Raw genomic sequence first — 27,847 nt, 5'->3', positions numbered from 1 at the left:
GTACAGTTTCTTCAACAACCAAAGCTGCAGCTTGCGGCTGCTTCTCCTCAGCATTCTGTATTTCCTTTGGTAGTGTTACAGGTGTGCCAAGCTTACTGTGATTAACATCAGAGCCTCTCCCAGAGGAATGACTTCCTTCAACCTCTGAAATTTCAGGAAAGAAACTTTTAGCGTAATGATGAGAGTAATTCACATAAAATAAACAAAAGAGAACTTGCTGACGGACTGCAACTGTGTACCACTGAGACATTGAAGCATGGATCATTGTCAAGGTAAAAGCATCTTTATTGTTACTCAATCCTATATACAAAACATGGATAGCTATAGTCACATATATGTCAACAAATGTTTATGAAAAATTAAAATTGTAGACTCATTCTAAACCCGAGGTCCTTATCAACCAGGCTGATACTACTAGGCATAACGTTTCATTGTATCATTTTTTCCACTGCAGAGTGAAGTTTGATTTTAAAAACAAGCAATAAGAACTAAAATCATGAAATTTATTTTTATTAGCTCTTGTGGAATGCAGCAACTAAATAATACTTTAAATGCTGAATCAAGGATTAGGATTTTAGGAAAGTGATATGGTGATGAAGCCAGTAGATACATTTACAAAGAAGGCAATGGAGGAAGTCTGGGGGAAGTAAAATAGTTGCGGGAGACCGAAGTTGTCACTTGCCACATCCGCAGCTGACTGCTGCTCGGTTACAGAAGACACACGTACACAATGGGTCACTTCACAAGTGCTTTTAATGTGTAACTTGGAGCCACCGCAAGGTATGGCAAAAATGGGAGATGCTCTGTTGACAACAGATTTTAACTGACCAATGACTGTACTGAAGCAGACATGGCATTTTGTAGCCCTGAATTTAAACACGTGTTCTAACCTAACCACAACCCCGAGATGTGCAATGTATATGAGAAAATGGTGATCAACAACCTGTGGCAGATCTACAGTCATGATCACTTTGTTCATAGTGTTTAAGGCTATCCTCCATGAGCAAACTCTAGATAGAAAATTTTCAGTTTCAGCGGTAAAAGCAAACTGTAATTTCTTGTCGTCATTGGTTACCTGAAACTATTCTTACACTGGATAAATGGGCTGCCATACTACCAGCTGATGAGCAAACCTGGTCCATACTTCATTGCAGGTAATTGGCGACACAAGCACACTCTGAACGAGAAAAAGAAAAATGATAGGAAGAAAAATAAGAGTGAACAAAAAGTCAATGCAATGATGAAAATGTCGCGGCAAAATATTTAAAAAAAAATTACACTTAAGTCAATTAAATGAATAAAAATAATAATCAAAGTCTTTTGATTAGATTTTTAGGGGAAAAAAAGAAGGAACACTGGGCTATGCAATTACACTTCAGGAAGTTGTTTATCTATGGGTGACCTAGTGGCAACAATTAATTGCAGCCTTCAAAAACTGCTTCACGCAATGTCCTGTGAAGCTTATTTACTGTAAGCTGATCTCTGTGATTACAACAACAATACATGTGGCACTGAACTGTATCTTACGTGGAAGAATACAGTAGTATTTGGTTAGTGCTGTGTATGAAATGTTTATTTTGTTATCAGCGTGTGTGTGTTTCTACCATGTGTAATGCAATATGAAACTAACTAACTACAGACACACACCCAGGACCTGGGACCCAAACACATCAAGAAAGAAAGCCAGACAAGGAATTGGAAATGAACTGACAAGATCTTGTGGCAGTTTGGCAACTGCGAACAGTTCAGGTGTGACGTTGAGGGCTCTGGTTGGAGGAAATCAGTTAAAACACATGACGTGTCAACTATCAAGACATTTGATCTGACTGTAGTTTGCACGTCGTGATGATACTATGTAGTATCTCACATTTTTCCAATTTCAACAGTTTATTGATTGGGACCCGTAACCTTTTTATTTCATGAAGTTTGTATTACAGATCTGTTACAGTGGCATTACATATATTTTAGCAATTAGTTTCAAACAGAATGGTTCATTCTCGAGCCTGACATATTGAGGCTGCACTAAAAGTGCCTCATCTTAATGCCTAACACCTAAAATTGACAATACAGGCATCATACAGTGACAGTAGAACATATTCTCACTATACATGTCCGTATGTCAAACATTCTCTGCAGCTGTCAAAGTGTTGTACTTGAGTAGATGCAGCTGCCTCCCCCTAAAAACTGTCAGAATGCTGTGCACCATCCACATGTATTCAAGTGACATAATTCTGAAAACCCTACTTATTAAAAGCAAGAATTAACAGTAGTTTGTTAACTACTTATGGCTGTAAAATTTTGCCTGTACATTATGTAAACTGTATCAAGGAGGGCATACTTTTGTAAGGATTAATGTCTTCCATAAGATGAATGCTGTCACATAATTTAACACATTTCTTTGTTTGTGATGGTTTCCGTGCCAGTAATAACGCTACAACACTGTGTGATGAGAAAGATGTCCAATGGAAAGTACGCAGACATGCAAAAGGAATAGCTTTTCTATGAGCCCGGGGTTGCTGTTTGGAAGGTGAGGCATAATGTTCAAAGTCTGGCTCTTCATGCGTTAAGAACTAAAAGTTTTTGAATGTCTTCTACATGAATATTAAAGTGACATAGGAAAAGTGTAATTAGTAATTTATACATTGTTGTGAATTTTTTGATGTGTCACTAGTGCATTCTTTTGTATAGGGATTTTTACAACCAAAGTTGATCATCATTAGTGGAGAGCCCAGACCAATGTATACTTCCTGAAGAGGCTCAGTAGCCTTTTCAGTAGTTGCATGGGCAACAGTCCGGATGATTTACTGACCTAGCCTTGTAACATTAGCTAATAAGGCAGGGTTTGAACTGAAATCAGAAAAAAATTTAGGACTTTTAATCACCTTTCCTTTACTGACAATAGTTGCAATCAACGCTCTAGTGAGTTCAAGAATAAAGTAAATGTGCATCACGTGTAGGCAATTATCATGTTTTGTGTAAAATCCATTAGATGGGCCCCGTAATAATTTGAATATCTGCATCCTGTAGCTTTCCAGTCCCAAGTTTGACCTGCTGGCGGCGCATCTCTCCCGCCACATGACCCAGCTCCACCCTCATTGGGTTTCGATAGCCACTGAGAAACAATCCAGCATATGCCATTTTGACTTTGAACGATTTGGTTTGTAATTCACATTTTTAAGCTGAAAGAATCTTGCTGTGAGAATTCTACATCTTTGTATCCCCTTTATCATGAAAGTGCTCATGAAATTATGAGTTTTGCAATATAATTTGTGGGCATAGCACTGTCAAGTGCAGCAACCAAGCAATTTACCTTTACCTTTTTTTACTTTTATTGTTATTTTTGACTGTAAGCTGGTAGGAGGACAGAAAGAAAGAGAATGTGATCTGACAGTTTTATCATCAACACCAAAAACAGGTATCTACCACTGCCAGAGTTAAGTGGAAAAGTGCCTCAGGTAGACCAAGGAGCAGGAAATGTGCAGCACACTTCAGCCGAGGCCAAGAAGCCTAGGGATGGGGCATATGATAGGTGGTGACCTGACAAGATAGCTTCCCTGACTCTGGCACCAGCGTACACTTTGTTGAGCTGTTCCGGCATCATGATCGACCACACCTTGATGGAGCTGTGAGGTGAATCAATGTGGGGTTAGGAATGGCTATGAGGACAGCCAACTTTGCTCATGTTTCTCTGGTGCCTGTCAGGACTATCAACAGATGGGGTTTCACTAGGTATGGCCTACACCTAAACAGGAGTGGGAAGGGAAGATTGGTACAGTTGATTCATGAAAGTATAGGGGGTGGATCTTGGGTCACACATGGTCAAATACCTGTTATCATAGGTAGGAAACGTAGGTCTTATTTAGGATAAATCCAGACAGCAGGTTCCCCCGTCTAAAGAGTATCTCCAGCAGTTTAAAAAATACTGAAACAATCAATCACAAAGATTTTAACACTTCAAATATCACATATACCAGATGTCACAAAGAAAAACAAACCACTGGAAAGAGTAACGTGGGGCATTTCGCAGACTTAACAATCCTCCGTCAAAACATGCAATCAATAAAAAATAAAATACAACTATTAGAAGTTGAGTTCCAATCTTTGAACTGCACTGTAGTTTGTATTACTGAGCACTGGTGTAGAGACACAGAAATCCAACATGTAGTATTATCATTCTATGAAAGGGCAAACTTTTACTGCAGAACTACTTCAAGGGGTGGAGGATCATGCATTTATATCAGGAAAGGAACACATTTCATATCAAGACATGACCTCGGTACAGTAAGTGAAGACAAACACTTTGAAATATCGGCTATTGAATTAACAGGGCTTGATATCACCAAGAAATTAATCAGTTTGTGTGTGTATAGATCTCCCAGTGGTAGTGTGGTCAATTTTTTCAATAAATTAACAGAAGTTCTAGATAAAGCCTCAAGTACAAAGGTCAACATAATTCTGTGTGGGGACATTAACATCAACACTAATATCATAAATGAATCCAGCAGCACCTTCATAAACATCCTTCAAAGTTTTGGCATGTCCCTATTCTTCAATAGTGCAACAAGGGTTACCACAATGACTGCATCAGTAATTGACCATGTGGTCATAAATGTGGACAGGGAAATATGTGATGTAGCTGTAAAGATCTCGGACTATCAGACCATCTCTGTCAAATAACAGTAAAATCAGGCATCGAATCATTCCCTAAACTACAAGCCTACAAACGACATCTATCAAAAATCAAGGAATGTACAAAGTGTTAGGAAGAAGAAAGTGCTGCTGCTAGGTAGTAGCCATAGGCAAGGTGTAGGCCCTCAGTTACAGGAAAGTTTAGGGGCGGCGTACCAGGCCACCAGCATCTTCAAGCCAAATGCAGGGCTAAGTCATGTGATAGAGGACCTAGGGTCTTTATGCAAGGACTTTACAAAAGAGGATCATGTAGTGATAGTGCATGGGGCGGGAAACAGTTTGCAGAGTAGGAGGAGACAAGATGTTGTATTTCCAGTAGGTGACTATAGTATCTGTCGCAATTCCACTGGATGATCATGTGGAGAGAGACCAGGTTACACATAAAGAAGCCGAGAGCAGGTCACATCACCCAGACAATGATCGTCACCGACAAGGATGAGGTGACATTCATTCATAAAAAAAAATTCGGACTCAGGTTGCGAGGGGGTAGATGACACCTCCAGGGGCAGCGGGGGGGGGGGGGGGGGGGGGGCTTGTCTTGGGACTTATGTTTCTTCTCCTCCTCCTCTTTCAGAAGTGGAGGAGGGCAGGGCACAGTGGGGGCACTGGCGTTGGCACGATCTGGAACTGAAAGAGAGCAGGCGACCTTGGAATGCGCAGATGGTGCGTCTCATGGCCAAGTTGTGGCAGGAGGCTTCCGGCCTGAGAGACGCTGGGGAGGGGTCCTGGGAGCCCCATCACCTGCAGGTGCCGAAGAAGGGGGGCACTACTACTGCTGGGGACGGGGAGGTGCTCCCAGATGGGATGTCAAGGGAACTTCAGAGGAGGAGGAGGAGGGGAGAGGGAGGGGTGCTGGTGTAAGGAAGAGGTAGGAAGGGTAAAGGATGTAACAGAGGCAAACGTTGAAGGTAGCAACACTGGATGAAGTCTCTCATACTTTTGGTGAGCCTCAGTATGAGACAAGCGATCCAGGGACTTGGACTCTTGGATCTTCTTTTCTCTCTTGTTAGTCGGGCAATCCGGCTAGCAAGGGGGGCGGCAGTCATGACAAATTGACACACCCAGATGGTGGAACACAGGGGCACAGAGTGGGTGTGCACAGTCACCACACAGAGGGTCCACCATACAGCGGGAAGACATATGTCCAAAACACGAGCACCGAAAGCAGCTCATGTGGTGGGGGGGGGGGGGGGGGAATTTGGCTTCACGTTACATCTGTAGCAGAAAACCTTGACCTCCTCTGGGAGGGTATCCCTCTCGAAAACCAGAATGAAGGCACCAGTATCAGTGTGGTTGTCTTTGCGTCCCTTCTGCACACGTCGAACAAAATGAACGCCGCATTGTTCCAGATTAGTCTGAAGTTCTTCATCAGATTGATGAGGTCCCTTTGAAAAATCGCTCCCTGGACCACATTCAGTGGATGGTGAGGAGTAATAGACACTGAGACATTGCCAAGACAACCAAACGAATGAAGAGCTGTGGACTGGACAACACAAGAACAGGCTGTATATGTGGACAAGAATAAAAAAAGTTCCCGGGTTTTTCCTGGATTTCCCAGTCAAAAATGCACTTTTTCCCCCCACATGAAAATACACTTCTTCCAAGGTGAAATACACACTTTTTCCATAATAAGTGGCAGTATACTTTCCATTGGAGCCGTAAAAACATCAATCCTTGGAATGCTAAAGGTTTTATACATCAACATGGAACTTCAGAGAACAAAAAAAAATCTTGCCGAAAAAAGTTTTGGAAAGATATTTTCCACATGATCTGTTAGAAATATATTTGTTTCAGCAGTTGCCAGAGAGTGCCAGGAAACAGGTGTTACTGCACATGGGCAGACATGATAACTGGTATTAAGAGATCTTACATTACGTCATAGAAGAAATAGGATACTGCAAGAGCATTGGAATTTCGCAAATCATACTTAAATGCGTAACTCGGCTTAGAGTGCACTTTCGTATGTCCAGTTTCACAATGAAGCAGACCCCAAACTGATATTAAAGATTTTGCAGTTTTCGGGAGTACCAGTACTGTATTATCTCGTGTTTGGTTCTTTATTATGACATAATGCCATACGTGGCAGAAGATGAAAATGTGCACTTGAAATTCAGTGAACAGTTGAAACTATCCAATAGTGTGGAATGAAACACTTCGTTTCTAATGAATGGACTGTCTCTGGGGAAAATAATAATAAATGCCACACTTATTTAGCAAATCGACAAAAGTAACTTCATTGTTCTTGCAAGGCCACTTACTGCCAAAAATGTGGAAATAAAAAAAATCAGAAAACTGAAACTAATAACATATTTAGCCTTCCGTAATTGTGTGAATGTATTTTAATTCACTTTATTGCTCCAAACTACAGAAGTCCGTTTTGTTTTCATTTGATGTGAGAAGTGTAAACAAAGAGGAAACAGCAAAATCACTAAACGTAAACACGGTTTATGTGGAGACTGCCCCTCCCCATTACAACCCAGACTGCTACGTGCATGCGGCAATCTGGTAGCTTGGGCGTGCCAGAAAAATTTTCCAGCTAACATCCGCACTTCAAGTATCTGGAAGTGGCAGATGGTAGTGACCATACAATACACAACTGTGCACACCTGTGAGCCCACAAGCAACTGCTAAAACAAACTTAATGAAAACTGATGCGACATTGTGCTCATCGGGAGTAGTTTATTGTTATGAAGTATTTCGTAGTCCTCGTCCTAAAGCACATTTTGCTGTTTATCAGTTCATACCAGTCAAAATTACAAAAATTTAACTGAAGTACAAAGCAATGAAAAATTCACAGGATTCTAAAAAATTCCTGGGTTTTTCCAGGTGTTTCTCCCTGATGCCTGTCCTCGATATTCTCCATAAAACAAATAATGGCTTTGTAGTGGTGAATGTGTTCCCATCCATCCTAGTACAAATGAGAAAGTGTTTCATCGTAAGGCGGCAGTCTGGCCCTCCTGTCATGGTGTAGCAAGGGAAGGGAAGTCTGCCCAGTCATATGAAGCAGCATTCAATGATCCTTCACCATTTGAAGAGAAGGCTGTTTGAGAACAGCCAGATTTGTGCAGCTTGATACGCTTCATGTGCCAAACATCCACCCTGATATCACCTACTCCGATCAGGGGCTCTCTCCATGGGCACCGCCCAATTGTTGTAAGGGCTGCCTGGCACGGCGGCCATTGACGGGAGTTCTGGTGCCCCCCGGCATACATAAGAGAGGGGGCAGCTGAGATATCTGTAGTACGATCCCTGTGTTGTCAGGGGACTCAGCTAGATGGGTATAACAGCCCCATCACATAGACTGGCTACACATGCTTGTGTTCTATCAGGGTGGAAGGGGCTACAGTGGGGAAGGGAGAGCTGAAGGAATGGGGGAGAGGAATCCACACCGTAGATGCTAGGGAGCAAGTTCTTCCCCAAATGGCTCACACTAAAAACAGAAAATTTAGAAGTGGAGGTCAAACCTGAAGCGGGGACTTAAACACCAAAAACTATGGAAGAACAGGAAGAAGGTACAAAATTGCAAGCAATACAGGGAACCAGTGGATAGCCAGGTCGATATAAACCAGAACATAGAGAGACTGTAAGGAGGGGGCAACAGGGAAGGAGCAAGGATAGGGAGAGAGGGCAAGGTGAAGGAAATGCATTGAGGAAAAAGAAGAATGGGCTATAGTAGCTCAGGTCCCCGTGTGTGTGCCACGTATGAACTCACGAGAGACCCATGAGCCCCGGGAGGGGTGTTCCTAAAGAGAGACTGGTATGGTACTCCTGCATACTGAGAATGGATGTGACAGTGTGAAAATAAGCAAGATATGTGAAAACTGTTGAGAAAAGGGAGCGCTGAACAGCTCCACTTGCTACAATTCTCTCCATATGTAAACACTTTTCTTTCTCTCTATTATACATGTAATGCATACATGAGGAGTACATAAAATTGTCAAAGTCTTATTGATGCAGCATTTCACTAAACTTTATTAATCACAGTATAACTTACAGCCTTATTATGACATTGGTATAGATAGCTCATGTAGAAATATTCCTAATTTATGAAACCAGTAACCATGAGCCCGTCAAAATTCAACTTTACAAATAACAGTCTGAGTCGAGATTGATACAGCTTATTTAGCTTCTCCCCATTCTCCATTTTCAAGTAAACATTTTATTTTTCTGAAAACTTAATATTTCAAAAGTTATTTATATTTAAAATTTTCATGTTGAAGCAATGTTCCCGTCTTAAAATGCAAATATGCCAAATTATACTGTTCTAGTTTCGTAGCCAGAGTTTTTGTGTTACCAAAAAGGTGTATTTTTACTAAAATAACATGTTATTTTGGGAAATATCTAAATTATAAAATATAACTTTCTAGAAAATTACTGGCAGGTTTTGAAAATCCCAGTGCACAGAAAATCATAACACAGTACCTCTCATTTTTCTGATTATATAGCTTTTAGTTAACGTAACTTCACCACCAACAGTGCAACCCCTGTAAGCCATCATCTTTGAGACTGGGATACGCGTCAGAATAAAAAAGGGGTTGGATTATCAAAAAGTACAGAAAAATATGGATTTACATTAAAGTAAACAATCTCTCAACTAAAAAATGACTACTCTACATATGTATATCGCTCTCTACAGTGAAAACACTGCAATAAACTGCAGAAAAGCTGTTATTATTACATACTAGTAAAGAGCAATACTGTATAGCACGCATGTGTTTTACATAAAGTACATATGTACAGTACTGTAAAAATTGAAGGTAGCCTATAAATTAATAAAAAATTACTTACAAAGAAAGTTAGTTATACGTTTTTATGTAGTAGATGATATTCTGGACTTAGCTGCAGGGTTCCTCCAAAATGTCCATAGGTGTAGTGTGGTTGAGTGCTGCTCGATGTACTGAAGGGCAATATCAAAAGCATTCTTGACGTCTGTGTTTGAAATCCGAGTAGGAGGATCGTCGTTGTTTGCCATCGTCATCGTCTGAGCCCTTGTTCACACTTTCTTCAGTATTTTTTTTCCAAAACAATAATAATCTGGTTGTCACTGAGCTCTTCAATGGTTTCACAGTTGTTTGTCACACTAGGCAATCCACTACTCAACTTCACTGGCCACGACATTCGACTGTACAGTTTGTAGATTCTTAATTATCTGCGTGTCATCGTCTTGCTTACGTTTGATCTAGTCACTTTTGGTCATAACTTCCGATCAACGCTAACACTAAGATTTCCGCAGTGTGTGAGGGTTTAGTTCCTCTCATGACTCAGCAACTGTAGGGAAAGCATCTATGACAGTGAGGAATTTCATAGCTTCAAGTTCATTACAACCTCCTTCGAACTTTTCTAAAATTGAGCTGATGTAGTTTCTGCGATACTGTGTCTTTAGCCATACTATGACTCCCAGATCCATTGCTGGATTTGGTGGAAGAAGGATAGCTTTTGTGTCCCTTTTCACTACGTCCTCTTCAGATGGTTGTGATGGTGTGTTATTCAATGACAACAGAGCATAAACAGGGAGCTTTTATTGTTTCAAGGCTTTTTCGACAGACTGAACAAACCCTTCGATGAACAAACTCTTCATAAAACCATGACTTTCAAAGACTGCAGTCCATCCATGCAGATTTTTTTATTTCAGTAATAGTCCATCAAGGAAGGTAAGTTAGTTTTGTTTTTGAATGCCGCAAGCTTCTTACATTTGCCAATAACAAACAGGGGAAGCTTGTGTGTGCCATATGTGTTGCTGCAAGGAGCAATGGGTAGCCCAACTTTTTTAAGTTTTGTTCCTGCCATGGTTTCATCTGACGCAGTGAGCATTTTGTTTGGCAGCATTTTATAGTTTAGGCCTGCATTGTCTATGTTATAGATTTGGAAAGGTAACAAGTCCTTTTATTTGACAAGTTCTTGAAATTTCACAGAAAACTCCTTAGCAGCCTCAGCATTAACTTGTACTTGCTCACCAGAAAATTAAACAAGCTTCACACTGTGACTGGTTTTCCAGCAATGATTCCAACCTTTGCTAACTGCGAACTCACTTTTGGTTTCTAGTTTTCTGCGCAAAACTATTGCCTTTTCTTTTATTATGAGCCCAGATATCAGGATTCCTTTCCTTCTTTCTTGGTGAAACCATTTCCATAATGCACTGTCAAGTAGTTCAAGTTTTTAATGTTTTGCGATTCTTAAGAGAGCCTTCACCATTTATCATCACTGTAAATAATTCAATGTCTTTCCGGTTTCTTCTCCAATCCAAACACTGACACTGAGTTCCTTGGCAATTTTTTAAAATGATTCATAGCCCTGCTAATTTTTCATTGTTTTCCTTTCACTCCTGACATTTTGAAAAAACGCACACACACACACACACACACACACACACACACACACACACAACTGTACACTACACAATGTAAAACAAATATGTACAGTACTGTAACAAATACAGAAGAACAGTGTCATACAATCATCAAGCAGTAAGCACTAAAAACTTCACAGTGCAGTACTGTACAAAAAACACGGACAGTGACAAACAATATGAGAGATGACAGAGCGTTAAAAGGGACAAGTGATAACAACAATAAACCTGTAAACAATAATACAGTACATAACAATGGCATGACGTGTAATGAGCCATGGTAAAAAGTCACGGACAGTTCGGCTCAAGCACAGTCTGATCAACCAGAGTGACATACCAGCCGAGGGTGGACAAGAGAGGTTCTCCTTTATTTTATTTTTGTCCACTTTTACTTTTTCTGTTTTTTGTACTAATATCTAAAATTTAACAGCACAATATCTTACCATTTTGTTGTTTTAATACTAAACAAGTTTTTTTTTTTTTTTTTTTTTTTTTTTTTTAAGCATCATGCACAAAACCTCTGTCAGTCTGTAACTAGTATAACTAGTCGTCAATAAGTAGAAACTGTGTGTTCAGTATCCCTTACTTCGTTGTCAGTTGCTACCCATTATTCATCGTGCAAACATCGACATTAACTAGTCTTTGCTGCTTAAGAAATAGTGTGAACATTGCGAAAACAATCATATTTTGTTAAGCTTACCAGTTTATGTTGTGAAATATCATAATACATTATAAAACAAACAATGGAAATGGCTTTCCTTCCGTCCCACAACCCTGTGATGTTTTCATTTGTTACTTTTCTCTATAGCATTACTCTTCTCAGTGTCCGTTCTTTCCTGTTATTTGACTGCCTTCTACACCACATCTACTGCCAAAGCTACGTTGGTAATACATTATAACCAAGCTAATCATCAAAACTGAATAACTATTTATAATGCAAATAATAACAGGAGGAAGCTCGGACAAAATAATATACAGGTGACTGTGAGGATACAGACAGCTTGGTAATGGTTCAGTTAGACAGACTGAAGCAGGTATAAGTCCTACACCTAGACTACAATCCATAACCTTTATGGATGAGATGATGGCAGGAGTGGCATCTCAAACAGGAGCAATATGAAAGCAATGGTGTTAGCAGGTGTCTTAATGGTCTGGGGAAATGAAAGAGAGGCACAAAAAAGACTAAATGTATGGGAGAAAATGGTGGAACAGTATGGATTGGAGTTTAATGCAAAGCAGAGTGAAATGATGGTGACAACAAGAAATCAGATGAGATTAGAAATGTATAGAAGTATTTAGAGAACAAGTACTGAATAAATTGGAAAGTTTCAAGCACATGGAAGCATAATAGAAGACAGAGGAAGGAATGATAAGGGAGATTAGTGAAGGTGTTACTGCTGAGCGTAATAAGCAAAGACGTACAACCCAAAAGCATGGAAGTGTTATACTGAGAATATTATTGCTCAGATACTCATGGGTGCATCAAAAATGTGAGTAATGAAGAAGAAAAGGTATACAAGCTAGATACGTGCATGGCGTAAAATTTCAAAGAAGCAGAACAATACTACTAGAATAGAGAGATTAAGGAATGAGATAACAACAGAAGTAGTGAAAGAGAAACATATGCAAGAGACCACAGAAGAGACACGGTTAAGAAGGTAGTTGGCATGATACTGAGAGAGGCACACAAAATAACAGGAGGCAAAAGACCTGGAGAAACACAGTGACAGATGGATCCCAGCAGTGAAGAACAGTGTGATGAAGAAAGGAGAAGACTGGGGCAGACTGATAGAGATAAATGTGGTGGTCCAGGTAAAGATGGGGATGCTTATGTTTGAAACAGACCCAGCTAGGGGCTAGAAACTGTAGACGATGTGATGACGATTATTATTATGATTATGATGATGAACTAGAAAGAAATAAAATTTTAAAATCCCATCAGAAGAGGAAGTGCTCATAAAACTAGAAATAAATACAGAGACAGTCAAAATGAAACAATATTGAAATAAAGACAACTGTTCACAGAGCATTAACACACCAAAATAAAACACCAGCATTGAAGGCATCTAGTACTTTGCGGTAAGAATCTTATTTTGATTCACATGCTAACTGCAGCAATAATGAAGTTAGATATAGTAGTGGAAGATATTAAGAAAGAAGTTTGAAATGGAAATGTTTGAATGTATCACTATACCTAACTGTGAAACTGTTTGCCATTCCTCTGACTACTCTATTGATGAGACTAGCATGCTGGTGCTCCATGAGTGGTATTATTTTAGTTTTTGTTTTGTCCTTAAAGCACTTAAGGTGCAAAAGTTTCCCCACCTGTATTCTGATTAATTTTTACACAAGTCAGAATTTATTTTCAAGTAACTTTAAAACAAAAATTAAAACCATGTACCAGACTGAAACTCAAAATCCAGAATCTTTGACTTTCTTCTGCAAATGCTAACTGAACTTTCCAGGTGGGTCATGCCTGAACCGATTAGTCAGTACAGCATATGCCAGTGAAAGGCAAATGATACAAGTTCAAGTCCTTGTCCAGTACAGATTTAATGTACTAGGAAATTTCAAATCAGCACACACTCTGCAACAGAGAAAATTAATTCGGATGACTAAAGCTGTCTCAGCTAAAACTTTTGTTAATGCTTTGCAAATTTATGTAAGTGTCACCATCTATAGTCTATTTTACTGAGGGGGGGGGGGGGGGGAAGAAAGAAAGAAGAAGAAGAAGAAGAAGAAGGAGGAGGAGGAGGAGGAAAGAAAGAAAGAAAGAAAGAAAGAAAGAAAGAAGAGAGAGAGTGAATTCTTTTTACCTTTAGGGGAGCTTGGTTCTTTAACAAGGTAAGGCTCTTCATTAACACATCTCCCCTCACGTGCACAAGCCAGCAGCCACCTATGGTTCACTGCAGGAACACTCCATTTCAAAGCTGCCAAATATTTTTTGCTGCCAGGCTCTGGACAGATAAGATGTGTCGATGCAATAGCACCCTTCTCTGGGTTATTTACTCTTGCAAAAGTCTCTTGTGTTCTGTGAACAAGAAAGAATTGGCATAAATATTTTACACGTCAAACGGAAATGAAGCTTATAGTGTCGCACAATAGTTGAACGAATTGTGAGCAGTTTTATTAATGAATCCAAAGAACATACATAGAATAACATTGAGGGCGAACTTCTATCAAAAGCAAAATTTCATGAACGGCTGACTGTACCCACTGATGTTGCGTTTGAAGTCTATTTCTACTTCTCCTAAATTTAGGGCTACAATAACGCAATATTATAATTTTTCTTAGGCACTAGAATACATGATTTAAGATAGAATCATATTTATTTAATATAATGGTAATTAATTTACCTAATATAGAACCAGACTGCAGTCTTAATGAGGAGAAGGGTATGAAAGGGAGATACTATTTGAAAAGGAACTGAGAAAATGTTCTAGCCTACCCCATTGCAAATCCATTTGTACATACAGGGCGATCCAGAACTACGGCAAAAAAATTTCATAAGTTGTTCAGGGATATTTTCTGAGTATTTTGGTACTAATTACATGTGGTATCCAGTGCCTCATTACATAGTGATAACATAATTATGATTTATTCAGCTTAGCTGCCAGAATTATCTTTGTTTCTGTGAAAATGCTTTCAACATAGTGAAAAAGCCTGTGATACGCAATCACCAAAACGTGAAAACAGAAAGGATCCAGTTATTTATGGATATCTGTGTACGCATGCGAAACTACTTTGATGTGGTTGCCATAGGTGAGCATAGCATTATCGTGCTACTTTTTGACTGCTTACAGTAAACCCATAGACATGATGCCTATTGGCCAATTCTTCACCAGTAGCCTATCCGCACGCGTGTATCACTGTTAATGCACAACTAACATTGCTGGAGAAACAAACCTGGGACAGGACTGAGCAGTACAGGAGAGGAGGAGGAGATTAGTGTTTAACGTCCCGTCGACAACGAGGTCATTAGAGACGGAGCGCAAGCTCGGGTGAGAGAAGGATGGGGAAGGAAATCGGCCGTGCCCTTTCAAAGGAACCATCCCGGCATTTGCCTGAAGCGATTTAGGGAAATCACGGAAAACCTAAATCAGGATGGCCGGAGACGGGATTGAACCGTCGTCCTCCCGAATGCGAGTCCAGTGTGCTAACCACTGCGCCACCTCGCTCGGTGACTGAGCAGTACAGAATATAGGACCGAGCAGTACTGAATACAGGCTTGAGCACAACAAGATAAGAAGGGCATTACTGTTGTCAACAGCAGGTACTGTGAGCAAATGGAACAAATTTGTTTCCAAACAATACATGCAGCACATACCATTAACATTTGCACTTTTATGCAATACCAATACAAGGTGTAAGAAAGCAAACAAAACAATTACCCTCAAACCAATTCGGAAGGGGTTGCTAGATGTTTTGCTAGTAGGTATGAACAACATGCAAGTATTATGGAGATGCTTCAGGAATTCAAATGGGAAAGCCTGGAGGGCAGGCGACATTCTTTCCAAAGAAAACTATTGGGAAAATTTGGAGAACCAGCATTCGATGCTGACTTCAGAATGATTCTACTGCCGCCAATGTATATTTCGTGTAAGGACCATGAAGATAAGATATGATAAATCAGAGCTCATATGGAAGTATGCAGACAGTCGCTTTTCCCTCGCTCTATTTGTAAGTTTAATAGGAAAGGAAGGTACCTTTCATTGTGTACCGTTTAGTGGCTTGCGGAGTTCATATTTGTATATAGGTGTAGATGTCGATGTAACAAGCCACTGGAGACCTACAGTCCCTTATGCCAAAATAATCTGTAAATATTCCTTAATAACCTCCAAAATTTTGTTGCTGGAGTTCTGGTCCACCCTGTATATTGAGCAAGCAGCAAAGGAAACCAAGGCAAAGTATGGAAATGTGACATCCATTAAACATATGATGGGTCTTCTTTTAATTTATATCCCACATCTCTCCTCCCCCCCCCCCCTCCCCTCCCACTACCTTGAGGAGCAGGTAGACGTATGTGCCACTTTTGGATATGCTGAATCAGAATTCTACGAGATTTGCTTGTAGATCAGACAGAACATGGCAGGTGTGAATCATTGGCATTCTTCAGTCGAAGTACCAGACGTAGCTACGTCTACAATTATCTTATGAAGATCCAACTGTTGAATCTCCCAGTGTGGACGTCCAGAGGCAAATCACGAGACACCCTGTTCTTTTTTAGTAAACAGTCTGCATTTATTTGTTTTTCTTTCAGTTTTACTTCAGCGTTTTGCTTACACCATTGAACACGATTGGAATGAGAACCCCCACACTTGCGTATGTGTGTGTACATCAGCGGTCAGTCACTACTTTGTGACTAATGTTTCATATACTGTGGAGAAACAAATAAACCTAATTGCTGTTAAAAAGAAAAACAATTATTCCAGATTTATTGAACTAGCAAAATTTAAATTTTTTTACTTTCACATTTTGAGCAATATAAAGTCAGTGAGAGTAATTTATTCACTTTTGCTTGTTGTGTTTCCCATGATTTCCCGTATCTTACACCTTTTTGGGTCAGTCTGCTGAAAAGTATAAAAATAGGGTTTTTCTGTAATTATTTTACTGCAGCAAAAAAGTTATTTGTTTGTGATCAGGAAGCTAATGTTTTGTGTGTGGTCAGGCATTTACAGGCTTCTCCTGAAACACCTTATTTCTCTGTCAATAGGCAGTGGATTTTTACTATTTATTATGTTCCACATTTGTCCCAAAAGTATGTGGAATAACACAGGTCTGCGACATGAAAACTGTTTCAGATTTATGAAGTGATTATTATAGTGTTTTCAATGCTGATTTCGAAAAAATCAGTGAAAAACTTCAATCATGTACAGTTATTTCACAAATTGCTTGTCTAGTTTCAGCTTTTTTCGATATTTCAGCACTCTAGTGAGTTTGAATTTTGGTTTTTAGGATCTCCATAAACTGTTATTTAGCCGTTTTTATACTAGATATATATAAAATAAAGAGTAATTAGGAGAAACCAGCAGTATTTTTCATGTCAGTGCCTGTCTGTCACACTGCCCCTTCCCCTGCCATCACCAAGCAGTGAGCTGCTGCTACTGTCCTTCAGTTCACAATATCTCTTCACTCTGTGCTGTTCATGTGTTGTTGTTACTAGTGCCTTAAAGTAGTGACTGTTTTCTTGTGTTGTGAAGTTGTTTTATGGACAATGGCTACCAGGGGATGTATAAACTCGCCTGATTGCTTATGCTACATTTGTGGTAACTATACCATTAAAAAGCAACAAAGAAACATTCCGATTTTGTTGAAAAAGTATATTTCGGCTATTTTAGTATAAAGTGGGGCAATAAAGATAAGCCTTGGGCCCCACACAAAGTTTGTTCAGCGTGTGTTTAAGAACTGAGACAATGGTTTCAAAGTAAAAAGCAGTCCTTACATTTTGGAATACCAATGGTTTGGAGGAAGCCCAAAAATCATAGTCATGACTGCTATTTTTGTTCTTGCGATGTACGAGGTATCAATTTGAAAAACAAAAAGGATATGTCTTACCCTAACATTCGATCAGCCATTAACCCTGTTCCTCGTGGACCTGAAGTACCAATAACCTCTCCTCCAGATTCTTTAGATGATACAGATGATCACGAGCCATTGGCTCAGCAAGGTGATAGTGAAGAAGACAGAGACTGCTAGAATCCTGGCCCAACTGATCCCATTCCATTCTCACAATCTGAACTGAACGATTTAGTTAGAGACCGAGGCCTTTCTAAAGAATCGGCAGAGGTTCTAGAATCTAGATTGAAAGATAAACATACGTTAGCGCTGGGTACATCCTTTTATTGGTATTGATCGAGGGTAAAGGAGTTTGAATCTTTCTTCTCTCAAGAAGGTGACCTGGTGTTTTGCAGTGATGTTCCAGGACTTAGGCACGTTTCAAAATATAATATGCTACTTTTACTGATTCTTCAAAAAGAAGACTTAAAGCAATACTTCTACACAATGGAAATAAGTATGCTTCTATACCAGTTGGAAACTCAGTTTACTTAAAAGAATGTTACGAAAACCTTGAACTGGTTTTAAGCAAACTCTGCTATTCAGACCACAGGTGATTTCAATGCTGCTTGGTCAACAAAGTGGCTATGCAAAGTTCCCTTGCTTTCTCTGTGAATGGGACAGCAGAGACTCTGTTGTTTACAGAGAAGTCACAATGCTAGAAAATTGTAGCATAATGCAGGAAGACCTGAAGAGAGAATGGAATTTTCACTATGTAGCGGAGTGCGCACTGAGTTGGAACTTCTGGCAGATTAAAACTGTGTCCTGGTGCAAGGCTCCCACTTGGGACCTTTGCTTTCTCGAGCAAGTGCTCTACCATTTGAGCTACCCAAGCATGACTCACGACCCATCCTTACAGCTACAATTCTACCAGTACTTTACCTTCTACCTTACAAACTTTCCCCCAAAAGGCAAAGGTCTCGAGTTCAAGTCTCGGTCTGGCACACAGTTTTAACCTTTTTTTCGTATCAGCACACACACTGCTGCACAGCAAAAATTTCATTCAGGAAACATCCCCCAGGCTGTGGCTAAGCTATGTCTGTGCTATATCCTTACTTCCAGGAGTGATAGTTCTGCAAGGTCCGCAGGAGGAGGGACTGGCAAAATTAAAACTGTGTGGACGGGTCATGAATCGTGTTTGAGTAGCTCAGATGGTAGAGCACCTGCCCGCAAATGGCAAAGGTTCTGAGTTTGAGTCTTGGTCCCGTACATAGTTTTAATCTGCCAGTAAGTTTCAGATCTGTAGAGGATCAATGCTTTGTGCAGGGACTGGCAACTGGTCGTGAAAATAAAATTAACGTACTGTGCATAAATAGGCTGAAGATCTATTATGGCATGATTGCTCAAATGCAGAACAATCACTGGAAGCAACTGCATCCATAAATTTGTAGGAATAAGCAATTTAATATGGAGTGACAACATAAAACTAATAGCAAGTAAGGCATATGAGAGATTCTTCTACACCTGCAGGGCTACTTTGCAATTTGCATTTAAGTTAATGGCAGAGGGCCCCTCACTGCACTCGTCATATTTCCCCCTCCACCTCTTCCGCACTGATGTGCTTCAGAAATAGTGAAATAATAATGGCAATATCTTCTAGGTGCAGGTCATATATAACAACAGAAACTAATACATAAACAGAAGATCACAATTTCTCTGACTTTCGCTCATACTGCGATCTAGTGACGTCTGTTGGTACTATTTCCACAACAGGCCTTTTCACTGTAATTTATTCTTGCAATAACAACTGCAGTCATTTTAAAGCGATTTATTTCGTTTGTTGGACATCTAAATCTGGATTAATTTTCCTTCTCATTTCATCTCGATGCCACGATGTTGCTCTAAAGCTGTTTAAAAACTGGTTATGTTTTTCCTTGATTTTCTAACAGTGAACAGAAACCGAATTGACTCAAGTTCAGAATCGAGGACAGAATCTTCCTCTAACCCACATTGGTGTGCGTAAGAAATGGAAGCCCTAGTGTGGGTAAAAAATCGCAACTGCATTATGTTAGCATTAAATTTTTACTGACCAGCAAGTTGAATCAAGATGCCCTACGGCAAGGATGGCTACACAATAGCATGCCACCAAATAATTTGGGAATGTCATTAAATGAGGAATTCAGATACATCCACCTAACCGAAATAACATTAACTTATTTGTCTGTTTGTTTGCATTTAAAGTCATAATACCAAAGTTCATCATGTATGGCCTCACAAAAGCTGTAGATGACATACTTTGGCTCATGCTCACTCATTGTGAGTCATAGCATTCATAAATGCATTATTAATATAGGGTGAGCACAAAGTCTTGCCCTGATTATAAAAAATTATTAGATCTCAATGTGTGCTCCCTTGGTAGCTCTGAGAATGTCGAGACGGTATTCCAGTTCCCGCCAAGTGTTCCATAACATGTGTTCTGTCACAGAACTCACAGCACCTTGTATCCTAGTCTTCTGTTCGTCGACGTCAGCAACTGGTGTGACGAAGATTCTGTCCTTGATGTCACCCCAGAAAAAAAAGGTCAAGGGGCATAATGTCAGGAGAGCAGGGTGGCCAGGGTGTTGGACCGTTCCTTCCAATCCACCAATCTGGACATCACTCCACTCTCCAGACATTACACCCCTTGACTTTTTTTTTTTTTTTTTTTTTTGCGGGGGGGTTTGGGAGACCCTATATCAAGGACAGAGTCTTCGTCACACCAGTAGCTGACGACGACGAACTGAAGGCTAGGGTACAAGGTGCTGTGGGTACTGCGACAGAACACGCGTTGTTACGAAACACCTGGCGGGAACTGGAATGCCGCCTCGACATTCTCCGAGCTACCAAGGGAGCACACTCTGAGGTTTACTAACGCAAGTGGTCTTAAAAAACTAGTAACACTAACCTATGTAACAGCATCAAATGTACATTACATTATTATGTCAAACAGTTATTCTGTAATAAATTGTTATAATCTGGGCAAGACATTGTGCTCACCCTGTATGACACCATCATCCATTGTCAGATCACATATGCTGACAGTTATTCCAACAATGATGATTTCCAGTGACATGCATCACACTGTGAAACTGTCACAGTGAATCAGTTTTCACCTGCTGTTACATAATTACTAAAGAACTACTAACGGATTTTAAGGCTACATCTATGACTTTTGGTATTTGACTTCCTGCTTAGAAATTAAAAAAAAAAAAAAATACACGTTGCGGTGCTTCTGGAAATTCAGTGCCTAAGGGAATGCAATAGCGGATGAAAATTTTTAAGAAGATATGTCATTACATTAAAAAAATTTTAAAGCTAAATTTATGAAAACTGGTACTTCACTTCTCTGTTTTACATATAAAGAAATATCTGTTAGGGTTGGTTGGTTTAAAAGAGGGGGAAAGGGATCTAACTACAAGGTCATCGGTCCCTCACTCCTAATAAAACATCGCCACAAGTGTGACAATAAAACAGACGAGACATAACACAAAATGGAAAGAAAGGAAAAAGAGTAAAACAAGGAAGCAGATCACGAAAGTAAAAAGGAAAAGCCAGCCACCCTGCAACACATTAAAACCTCTACCCTAAAAGCACTAGGGTGGAGGACACAGATGGACAAAGGACATGCACTAAAACTCAGATCGAATGATAAAACCCACCCTGATGGATGAAACGTGAAACCAAATCATCTGATGAGGCGTTGTCTGCTAAAATCAATGATAATGACAACCAAAGATGAAGTCGCTGGGCAGCCAAAGAAGGACAGAGCAGAAGAATATGGGCCACCATCAACCGGCCGCACTGACACTGAGGTGGGCCTTCATGGGGCAGGAGGTAGCCGTGGGTCACCCAGGCACGGTCAATGCGGAGCCGGCACAGAAACACAGAGTCCCTGCGAGAGGCCCTAATCGAGGAATTCGACACATTCGTGGTCCGCTTAATGGCTCGCAATTTGTTGTGCGTGATGAGATTTTGCCATTCCACCTCCCAAAGCTGAAAAACCTTGCAGTGTAATAATGAACGCAGGTCAGTTGCAGGGATGCCCACCTCCAGAAGTGGTTTCCACGTTGCCTGTCAGCAAGTTCATTTCCTGGGATTCCGACGTGACCAGGGGGTCCAGACAACCACCACTGAAGAACTGGACAGTTCCAGGCCATAGATGGACTACTGGATGGACGCTACCAAAGGATGACATGGGTAGCACTTGTCAATAGTTTTCAGACTACTCAAGGAGTCAGTACACAAAAGAAAAGACTCCCCAGGACATGAACAGATATACTTAAGTGCACGAGAAATGGCCACCAATTCTGCAGTGAATACACTGCAGCCATTGGGAAAGGAATGCTGTTCAATACGGCCGCCGCAAACTTAGGCAAAGCCAACGCGACCGTCAGCCATCGAGTCGTCGGTGTAAACCACTTCAGAGCCCCAGAACACGTCAAGAATCGAGAGGAAGTGACAGCGGAGAGCTGTAGGGTTAACAGAGTCCTTAGGGCCTCGTGAAAGGTACAGATGAAGCTTCGGCCGAGGCGTACGTAAACGAACCGCAAGTAAAGGTGGTAAACGGGGACTCCAGTTCAGAGAGAAGGGACTGCATGTGAACCACAATCGTTAGCTCCGACCTGGGCTTGCCAATGTGGGAGATGGACTGCCGCGGGTGGGAAAAAGAGATAATAATTCGGATGATCAGGAGAACTACAAATGTGTGCTGTGTAACTGGCAAGCAGTTGTGCATGTCTGATCTGCAGTGGAGGGACCCCAGCCTCCACCAGTACCCTGGTCATCCGACATGTCCCAGTGGAACCCCGCAGTGGTGCACAGGGTCGAGTAAATGCAATGCCGAACCATAAACCACACCCCTCCCATAGTCAATTTGGGACTGGACAAGGGCTCTGTAGAGCCGCAGCAGCGTAGAGCGATCTGCACCCCAATTGGTGTTGCTCAGGCAACAGAGGGCATTGAGGTGCTGCCAGCACTTCTGCTTAAGCTGATGAAGAGGAGGAAGCTGTGTCAATCGAGCATCGAAAACCAGTCCTAAGAGTCGATATGTCTCCAGTACAGTGAGTGGTGGATCGTCATGGAGGTAAGGTTCTGGGCTCTGGACGAACGGTACTATGCCAACAGAAGTGCATGACACACGAATTTGCAGCTGAAAACTACAAGCCTTGGGCTGGAGCCCATGACTGTGCCTAGTGGATGGCTCCCTGTAGGCGACACCCATCAGCAGCAGTACGAAATGCAGAAATCTTCTGCACACAGAGAAGGTGAGACTGAGGGCCCAACAGCTGCTGCTAGACCGTTAATGGCCACTAAAAATAGAAAGACACTCAATAGGGAGCCTTGCAGGACTCCATTCTCTCCTGCATATGGATGTAACTATGGGAGGCACCAACTTGGACACGGAAAGTAGGGAGCGACAGGAAGCTTTGGATAAAAATCAGGAGCGGGCCCCGGAGACCCCACTCGTACAATGTGGCAAGGATATGTCGTCACCAGGTTGTGTCATATGCTGTACTTAAGTCAAAAAAGATGGCAACTAGGTGTTGCCGTATGGACAAGGCTGTTCCGATGGCAGACTTGAGGGAAACAAGATTATCAGTGGTAGAGTGACCCCCGCGGAAGCCACCCTGGCATGGAACCAACAGGCCACATGATTCCAGGACTCAACCCAACCGCCAACATACCACACATTCCAGCAGCTTACAAAGAATGTTGGTGAGGTTGACGGGCCAATAGCTATCCACATCAAGCAGATTTTTACCGAGTTTGAGCATCGGAATGATGGTGTTCTCCCGCCATTGCGATGGAAAGACGCCGTCGCAACAGATCCGATTGAAGACGACGGGAGATGTTGCTTGTAGTCAGATGAGAGATGTTTAATCATCTGGCTGTGGATCCGATCAGGCCCAGGAGCTGTGTCGGGGCAATGTGCAAGGGCACTGATGAGCTCCTGCTCTGTAAATGGGGCATTATAGGATTCACTGTGGTTTGTAGTGAGTGAGAGGACATTCCCTTCCAGCCTTCATTTGAGAGTGAGAAAGGGTGGGGGGTGGGGAGTGGGGGGGGGGGGGTAATTTTCCGACACAGAGGCTTGAGCAAAGTGCTCGGCAATCGCGTTTGCATTGGTAGATAACATGCCGTTTATGGTAACACCAGGAACACCTGTTGGGGTCTGGTACCCTAAAAGATGTTTGATATTTGCCCAGACTTGGAAAGGTGACGTATGGCACGCAGTGGTCGAGATGTATCTCTCCCAACAATCCAGCTTCCATCGTTTGATAAGTTGGCGAACGCGGGCACGGAGCCGTTTAAAGCCTATGAGGTGCTCCAGGGAAGGGTGCTGCTTTGCCGCTGTAGAGCTCACCGACACTCCTTAATTGCTTCAGCGACTTCTGGTGACCACCAAGGGACTGCCTTATCTCTTGGGCACCATAAAGAGCGAGGGATTGCATTTTCTGCCGCAGAAACAATTGTTGTAGTCACCTGCTCAACCATCACATCAATGTTTCCGTGTGGGGGAGATTCAATGGGGACAGCAAAGGTGAAAGTTTCCCAGTCCGCCTTGTTTAAAGGCCATCTGGGCAGGCGTCCGTGGGCCTGACGCTGGGGCAGTGACAGGAAGATGCGGAAGTAGTCACTACAACACAGGTCATCATGCACTCTCCAGTGGATACATGGGGTAAGTCCTGGGCTGCAAATTGATAAATCAGTGGCCGAGTAACTACCTCAAGCCACACTGAAATGTGTGGCGGCCCCAGTATTTAAGAGGCAGAGGTCCAACTGAGACAGTAAAGTTTCGAAATCTCTGCCTCAGCCAATAAGCACAGTGCCACCCCACAAGCGGTTATGGGCGTTAAAATCTCAGAAAAGTAGGAAAGGTTTAGGGAGTTGATCAATCAGTGCAGCTAATACATTCAGGAGTACTGCACCATCTGCAGGAAGATATACACTGCAGACAATTACTTCCTGTGTCATCCTTATTTTGACAGCCACAGCTTCAAGACGGGTTTGAACGGGCCCAGGTTTAGGGCATAAACGCAAACTCCACCTGACACTCGATTATAGTTGTTATGGTTCATGTAATATTCCTTATAGCCATGGATGGCAGGGGTCCGCTTTGATGGGAACCAGGTTTCCTGGAGAGCAATCCAGATAGCAGGTGTAAAGCTTAACAGGTGCTGTAGCTCAGACAGGCGGTGGGAAAAACCATCGCAATGACGTCATTGTGAGACTGGGAAGGCATGGAACATTCAATGATGTAGTTTACATCTCAGAGTCACCTGCTACCACCGACTTCTTGCCTGAGCAGTCTATATCCATTTAGTCTCAGGGTCTGGTGAGATCTAGGTCCCCAGCGGATGCCAAAATCTCCACCGCATCCTCAGACACAGAGCTTGTAGGTAGCAGTGGTGTGGGTACCAGTGCAATTTTCTTGGTCTTACGAGTTTTCTTTTTGGATTTATCTCGGTGCTCCTTGGGTTTCCCTGGCTGGGAGGACTTCACTGGCTCAGTCTCTGGGACTGAGGATGAGCATGAAGCACTATGACCAACTGCTTTTGAGCTCTTCAGCCACTGGTGGGTGTCATTTTTCCCACCAGTAGACACCTGGGAAGGGAGTGACCTGGGACCCCAACCTTGCGAGAGAAGCCGAAGAAGACTTTCGCTTCTCCGGCTCAGGTCCCCGATGGTTTGGGGGTGTTGCTCCTGAAATAGGTGGTGCAGGAGCAACAGGGAGGGAAATGCCCCCTCACCATCAAGGGGGCAGGTGTAGTCTTCCAGCTCAGAGAGGTGACTGGGGTTGACGGAGCTGATGTTGCCAGGACTGTTGTAGCAGCAGCATAAACAATGTCATAAGTGCAGGATTCAGGCTTTCAAATTTTCTCTTAGCTTCAGAGGAGGTCAGTTGGTCCAGGGTCTTGTACTCCATGATTTTCCTTTCCTTCTGGAGAATCCTACAGTCTGGCAAGCAAGGTGAATGGTGCTCTCCACAGTTGACACAGATGGGAGGCAGGGCACATGGAGTATTGGGATGGGATGGGCGTCCACAATCTCAACATGTGACGCTGGAAGTACAGCAGGAAAACATATAGCCGAACATCCGGCACTTACAGCACCACATCAGGGGAGGGATATAGGGCTTTATGTCACAGCGGTAGACCATTACTTTGACATTCTCTGACACTGTATCACCCTCGAAAGCCAAGATGAAGGCACCGGTGGGGACCTGATTATCCCTCGGATACAGGTAGACACACTGGAAGAAATGTACACCTCTCCGCTCTAAATTGGCGCGCAGCTCATGGTCAGACTGCAAAAGAAGGTCCCTGTGAAATATAATACCCTGGACCATATTTAAGCTTTTATGGGGCATGATGGTTACAGAAATGTCCCCCAGCTTGTCACAAGCGAGTAACACCTGTGACTGGGCAGAGGATGCTGTTTTGATCAAGACTGATCCAGATCTCATTTTGGACAAGCCCTCCACCTCCCCAAACCACCAACACGAGATGATGAACTACGCTTCATCGCGTGTCATCCGCCCTGATGCCACCCACTCTGACCAGGGGGTCTCCCCACGTGCGCCACTCAGCCACAGCATTGCCGAGAATCCGATGCCCCAGGGGGATGGGCATCTACCCCTTGGCATACGTGGGGAGTTAACGGCGCAGTCATCAGCAGAGTGATCCCTGTAGGGTCAGGGGCTACAACCGACAGGGTACATGGCGGCCCCACCACAACGGACTGGGTACCGTGCGGGAAATCAGGTGCGAGGAAGTCCGAGGTCATCGTCTACACAGAAAGTGACACTGCATAGTGCGTGGTGGAAAATACACCCAGGAAGGTGTCCTCACCCAGGAGATAAGAGAATGGGTGGGACTGCAATGTGACGACGAGAAAGTGGGCTAAAGATCTCAACGCCCGATGGACACAATGCACTGTGTAAGGTGTCCTTCCCCAATTGGCTTGCTCTTCGGGAAAATTTTGGAGAATGGAGGTCAAACCGTACAGAGGACCATCACACGAAGGCCAAAACGTGAGAGACTCCTTTTAGTCACCTCTTATGACAGGCAGGAATACCTCAGGCCTACTCTAACCGCCGGACCCACAGGGAGATATCTGTTAGGGGATAAAAGCTGGTATAGAAATATTTTCGCAAGAACACAAAGGTATGATTAACAAAAACTTTGGACTCCAGTTACCCGAATTGCTTTTTGGTCACAAATACATTCAGGGAAGACCACGTTTACATGACCTTAATTAGTTCGAAGAGTCTAGAAGGTGTTTCAATTTGTGAACAACATAAAAATTTGGTTTTAAAAAAATCTCTTCAGGCCATACAGTCTAGGTGGGCAAAGTAGTGGGTGCTAAGCTAGTATATCAAAGAATACGGCTGTAAAGAGTGGTTTCACTTCCCTTGATAATACAATAGCTGTTGTCACCAAAACGAAGTCATTTCAGTGTACAATGGCTTACTGATGTATAACACTGTTCACCGGTTGAGCTTTGGCAATGTACTTCACAGAGTTGAGGACTGTTTGGAAGAAATAAAAAAAGGTTCAAATGGCTCTGAGCACAATGGGATGTAACATCTGAGGTCATCAGTCCCCTAGAACTGAGAACTACTTAAACCTACCTAACCTAAGGACATCACATACATCCATGCCCCAGGCAGGATTCGAACCTGCGACTGTAGCGGTCACGCGGTTCCAGACTGAAGCGCTTAGAACCGCACGGCCACACCGGTCGGCGGAAGAAATCAACCTGTTTTTATGAAATGAGGAAAAATTGTACAATATTCACAGTTAATGATATTACGTGGCTTACAAAATTAATATCTTGTATGGACATGTGCCATCTTTTCAATGACTTGAATGCACAGCTTCAGGGAACAAATGACACACTTACTGCTACTATAAACTAAATCTTAAGTTTTTAATAATGATATTGGTCACAAAAACTACAAGTATTTTCTAAATTTGAAAAAAGTTACCAGCAATTTGGGTTCACACAAAAAGCCAGACCAAGACAGTTATGAAGGAATTTTCTTTGGTAATGCATTGTTTAACCGAATAATTTTCATCGAAATTCTCTCAGTTCAAAGATTTTTCAAAAACACAACAATCTATTATATACACAGATATGATTTCACTGGATAAACTGAAATTGTCTAAACTAGAATGGTTGGAAACTGAAGAAACTAAAATGCAGCTGATTGATTCCCAGTCTAGTTCAATATGGACTCAAAACTTATCAAAACAGGAAAAGAATTGGAAGTAA

At 42.0% G+C, this 27,847-nt stretch overlaps 1 protein-coding gene across 4 annotated transcripts in view; it reads right to left on the bottom strand.

Moving 5' to 3' along the window:
• Positions 1–27,847, bottom strand: part of LOC126240314 (DNA topoisomerase 2-binding protein 1-A-like) — a 308,035-nt gene that overhangs the window by 63,561 nt on the left and 216,627 nt on the right. For all 4 annotated transcript variants that reach the window (XM_049947915.1, XM_049947916.1, XM_049947917.1 and 1 more), the window contains 2 exons: positions 13,852–14,066; positions 1–144 (listed from right to left, as the gene is read on the bottom strand). The exon at positions 1–144 is cut by the window's left edge and continues 443 nt beyond it. In XM_049947915.1, coding sequence (XP_049803872.1) covers positions 1–144; positions 13,852–14,066 — 359 coding nt within the window. The remainder of the gene's footprint in view (positions 145–13,851; positions 14,067–27,847) is intronic.

The sequence above is a fragment of the Schistocerca nitens genome, chromosome 1, assembly GCF_023898315.1.
Source record: "Schistocerca nitens isolate TAMUIC-IGC-003100 chromosome 1, iqSchNite1.1, whole genome shotgun sequence".
In the NCBI taxonomy this organism is placed as follows: domain Eukaryota; kingdom Metazoa; phylum Arthropoda; class Insecta; order Orthoptera; family Acrididae; genus Schistocerca; species Schistocerca nitens.
Note: the sequence above shows the minus strand (reverse complement) of the source record. Positions and strands in the feature narration are given on the sequence as shown.